This window comes from Alosa alosa, chromosome 15 (assembly GCF_017589495.1).
Source record: "Alosa alosa isolate M-15738 ecotype Scorff River chromosome 15, AALO_Geno_1.1, whole genome shotgun sequence".
NCBI classification, from domain to species: domain Eukaryota; kingdom Metazoa; phylum Chordata; class Actinopteri; order Clupeiformes; family Clupeidae; genus Alosa; species Alosa alosa.
Genome location: NC_063203.1, coordinates 14,445,503 through 14,450,502, shown reverse-complemented (window position 1 = coordinate 14,450,502; position 5,000 = coordinate 14,445,503). Strand labels below are relative to the sequence as shown.

The window sequence follows — 5,000 nt, the reverse complement described above, 5'->3', positions numbered from 1 at the left end:
AATGTCAGCATCTGCTCTAAAGCACTATGGTGAAATTGCATACTAAATTGCGTCCTCCCCCAAACTCTAGAAGCTGTCTATTATTCCAAAGCTCTGCGGCTGTCATCACAGCATCCAGCCAAGCTTCCCACTCATCGCATTTCCATTACAAAATACCGGCAAACTAGCTCCATCCAATGCAGGATAATAAGAATGAAAGCAAACCCATCAATTCAGACTTGATGCTAGCGCAAGCTTTTATGGCCTGACCAGACACCAAGTGTGGTGTCAGTAGACCCAGAGCATGTGTGAAATAGCCACAAAAAAAAAGACTCTGAGTTTGCCCTTGTGAAGGTCGTTCGGTGGCATCTGGTGTCTTACCCGGCCCTTGGTACGGTTCTTGCGCTTGGGCACGTCGTCCTCCATCTCCTCCACGTCCAGCTCATGGGGGAAGTCCCCCACCAGCAGCTTCTGTTGGACACACACAGTCACACACACACACAAGTCACACACACACACACACACACACACACATATCAGATGGGTTAAGTCAGCAGCAAGATCATTGCAGACAAAAGACAGACACAGATACGGATGCTACAGCTATGGCTACGGCTACAGAGCGAGTCCAAACACAGTGTGTGTCCTCTCTGCGGGACATCTCGGCCACTTTCTCGCTAATCAAGTCCTTTTTTTGGGGTGGGTGTGGTTACTGGTGATTGGCTGGCCGTCAGAGCAGGCTCATTCTCTATGTCATCTCCTCGGGCTGAGCAGCGTGTGGGGAAGTTACCTGAGCCAGCGCATCAAAGGGAACGAGGCGCATGCACGTGTTCATGATCAATGAAGGACGGACTAGAAAAAGAGACCACAGGCTCCTAGATTCTTCTTTATCTGTTCTTGCAAATTGATGCTGAGCTCTCCTAGTTTTTTTTCCCCTTTCAAAAGCATATCAAGTCAAATGTGGTTCAGTCTCTAATGATGTTGAAACAAGAGGAATTGGCTCTATTGTCTTCCGAGCGTGTTTTCAGAAAATGTGAACCATTACAAAAAGTTGCTGCAGACTATAGTAATAATTCCAAACCGTACAAATTGCCAATTTCAGACCCATTGTAAATGTAATGAACAACACTAGTCCAAAGAATGCATCTGGAGATGTAATACTGTATGAGTAATGTGTGTGTGTGTGTGTGTGTGAATGCGTGTGTGTGTGTGTGTGTGTGTGTGTGTGTGTGTGTGTGTGTGTGTGTGTGTGTGTGTGTGTGTGTGTGCGTGTGTGTGTGTGCGTGTGTGTGTGTGCGTGTGTGTGTGTGTGTTTGTGAGAGAGAGAGACAGACTGCAATGAAGAAACACAGACAGAACCACATTTGGGTGCACTGCAAATGCTGTCTGGAGAGGAGCCCCGGGAGATTCACAAGGCTGTGGCCCACAAGGCAACACCACCTGCCAGGGTGTCCACCTAGACGAGTCCCAGGTTCACAGGCCTTCTCCCACTGGAGAGGCAGGCCAGCCATGTGGAGTCTAATTGGCGTGTTAAAAGGCTAATTACCAGCCGGTGGGATCCATGTCAGGTGTGTGGGTGAGGTGGAAGGTGGATTATGATCAAGATGAGGTACAGTATATGTGCAGAAACACACACAAACAGACAAACACACAAACACACACACACACACACACAAACCCCCCCACCCCCACACACACACACAAACACAAACACAGGACACTGTAGCTGTTTTTAGATATGACCTCTGGAGAATGCCCAGACAATGTCCGAGTAATTAGGTCCCAAGCTAAAATGGAGTTGGGTTTTCAAACATGATCCTCACACGGACATGGCACAGGTGGGACGTATTCATACCTGTACTAATACTCTGAGTGGTTAGTGAGGGGAGGAGGCAGAGTTGGTGCACAATATAAGTATAAGTATACATATAAGTATTGTATAAGTATATATACTCTTTTGATCCCGTGAGGGAAATTGCCCACTGGTCGGGATTCAAACCGGCAACCCTCCGGTTACAGGTCCGAAGTGCTAACCAGTAGGCCACGGCTGCCCCTATATAAATCAATAATGATAATTAATAATGCTAATATGCCAAGGTTACTATAACAATCATAGTAGGACGACGGTTGAGCCTGGAAGCAGGCTTTGCAACACTGGAATCAACTGTAAAGATAAGCTAACTGTCCATGCCAAGGATAGATGCACAACAAACTGAACAAGTTGGCTCCTCTTTAAACGGAACCGCTTGTTTCTTTTGCGTGTTATAAAGGCATGACTATTGCCTATAGTGGCAATCCTCCGCACCGCGTCGGGGAGTTCTTTGCCTCTCGCCCTCATCCATTAATTCCAGATATTCTTTAGAACGTTCATTTTCCAACATTCCTGTCACAACGACACCTTTAAGGGCAACACATTTCCAGTCCCCAAGATGCACTTGCAATAAGAAGATCCTGAGGACCGCAAGTTGCCCTTTTAAGACCGTCTTTTCTTTTTAACGTAGGCTACTTTGTGTAGCACCTACAGTAAGTTATCGTTCTCACCCAAGTGGTAGCTGACACCCTGTCCACAGAAAGGCTGTCTTGACAATCTGGCCATATCCTATATTAAAATCACCATGCAATGGTCATCTTGGCTCATGAAACAGTTTGGCTTGCTTTTTAACATAGTTGATGTGAATAACACGCAGGGAGAACAATACAGTAGCCTACAATTGTTGTTTATGGGAACCTGAACTTGAGTGTGACAAAGTCATAAACGTATAAACTACTAATTAAGCCAAGAGGACACCATTGGCTATGAACGGTACGTCATCTCTGTGCCCTCTCACTAGGTGAATCTAACCGTGCTTTAACCGTCTGTGTTCAGATAATGCTCTCATCCATGTGACCTCCAGACTTAGTGCTAGGGGGCTGGTAGGGTCAGACCCTGGTGATTTCGAGGTAAAATAATTCGGACATTTTGTTCACACGTACCATTTGATTCCCGAACCATGTCCAGAGTCCAGTGCATGTCTGAAAGGGACTTTCTATAGACAGAGATGGACACACTAATATCCAGAGAGAAAGTGGAATAGAGCATTATGTCCAATATTCCAATATGTGGTTTAATGTTCTGCATTTCTCATTAGTGGGTTACTTTGATACTAAAAGTATGAGTCTATGTAATGACTGTATGATATCTGTACTGTCCCTGTGTATATCTGTGTGTGACAATGTATTTAGAGATAAGCGGGAATATTATGACTTTGCAGTGTTTCACTGTTCTCCATGGCTTCGTCGGACTCGGTAGCTATCTGCTCCGGATTGCCAGGTTGCCACTAATCAGAGTCTGATTCAGTGTAGTCCACGTGAGATGGGATGACCAATGCCATCTCCTGTCAGCCTGGAAGGATACTTAAACCCTAACTATTTCCTTGTCTAGTGAGAGCAGCTAATGGATCTTTAGGTGAAGTCATGCTGTCTCTCCCTTGATGCTTGATCATTGTAAATAAACTCTGTTCCTGATTTTTCATCCTATTGGTCTGACTGGGTCTCTATTCATCTGTGGTATCAAAATTAATATCAGTCCCCATTGGTGACTCTCAAATGGACACACACACACACACACACACACACACACACACATACACACACACACACACACACACACACACACACAGGTACACACAGTTCTCTGTAGTTACATGAGTTCTGGCAGTGGCGGTGTGCCCTCACACTGGGTGGAAAGTGTGTCACTGCCAGCGTTGTGAATACCACACAGAGCACATGACACAGAGAAAGAGAAAGAGAGAGAGAAGGAAAAAATGAAAGATATCAGAAAAGGTGCAGAGGCAGGGGAAGAAGGAAATCAAAGAGCATGTGTGTGTGTGTGTGTGTGTGTGTGTGTGTGTGCATAAGAGAAGGAGTGGGACAGGGTCACATTAGGGGGACAATGCCCCTCTGGGCTCTGTGTAAATCCTTAACCCTGTAGTGAGCTCATGGGCCGATCAGCAAGGCTGTACAGAGGACATCCAGTAATGCCGCTCAGATAGGAGCAACCTATCAGATAGAGCCCCAGCACACACTACACTACAAGTACACACTCTCAGCTACAGCATCACGTGTGTGTGTGTGTGTGTGTGTGTGTGTGTGTGTGTGTGTGTGTGTGGTGTGGTGTGTGTGTGTGTGTGTGTGTGTGTGTGTGTGTGTGTGTGTGTGTGTGTGTGTGTGTGTTGTGTGTGTGTGTGTGTGTGTGTGTTTGTGTTTGTGTTTGTGTGTGTGTGTGTGTGCATGTGTGTGTTTGTGTTGTGTGTGTGTGAGTGTGCATGTGCGTGCGTGTGTGTGTGTGTGTGTGTGTGTGTTTGTGTGTTTGACTTTTGAACAAATTAAATATAAATGTGTATAAATGGCAGTGTTTGGAATAACGCTGTTTAAAAGAACGGCGTTAGGTAACAACGTTATTTTTTCACTAACGGGGTAATCTAACTAGTTACTTTTCCCGTCGTTACAACGCCATTAACGTTACTGGACGTTAATTGCGGTGCGTTATGCATTGATTGAATAAACTGTGTAATCCGAACGCCTGTGTAATGGCTCACAGCTAGTGAGAAGGTGGGTTAATAACGACGTAAGCGATTATGATTGGCTAAGGCAGAGTCATGTTTCATGATAGCCAATCAGAGCCAGTGTTTTTACACAATTGCCAGCACACGTGTCACACACACACACGCAACAGCTAAAATAGAGATTCAACGAAACAGCAGAGGTCAGGAGCAATCCGAAAAGTTGGCATTTTCAAGATGAAGATATAAGTACTACTTCAAATTCATCAAGGCAAGAACGTGCATGTAATGTGTACATTATGTCCAGGAGCAAAGACTTTGTCGACATCCGTTGTAAGCCACTCTAATTTAATGAAGCATCTCACGCACGCAACTAAAGCTAGTGGCCAAAAACACCGATAGGCCTACCTGCACCATATAGCAACTTTGACATATAGCAACTTTTTTTTTTGTAACAGTAATGCCAATAGTTACTTTCCC

At 45.2% G+C, this 5,000-nt stretch overlaps 1 protein-coding gene across 2 annotated transcripts in view; it reads right to left on the bottom strand.

Annotated features, from left to right (window-relative positions):
- The window catches only part of dpf1 (double PHD fingers 1), a 39,227-nt gene that overhangs the window by 17,175 nt on the left and 17,052 nt on the right, over positions 1–5,000 (bottom strand). For both annotated transcript variants that reach the window (XM_048265376.1, XM_048265377.1), the window contains one exon: positions 361–450. In XM_048265376.1, the coding sequence (XP_048121333.1) occupies positions 361–450 (90 nt within the window). The remainder of the gene's footprint in view (positions 1–360; positions 451–5,000) is intronic.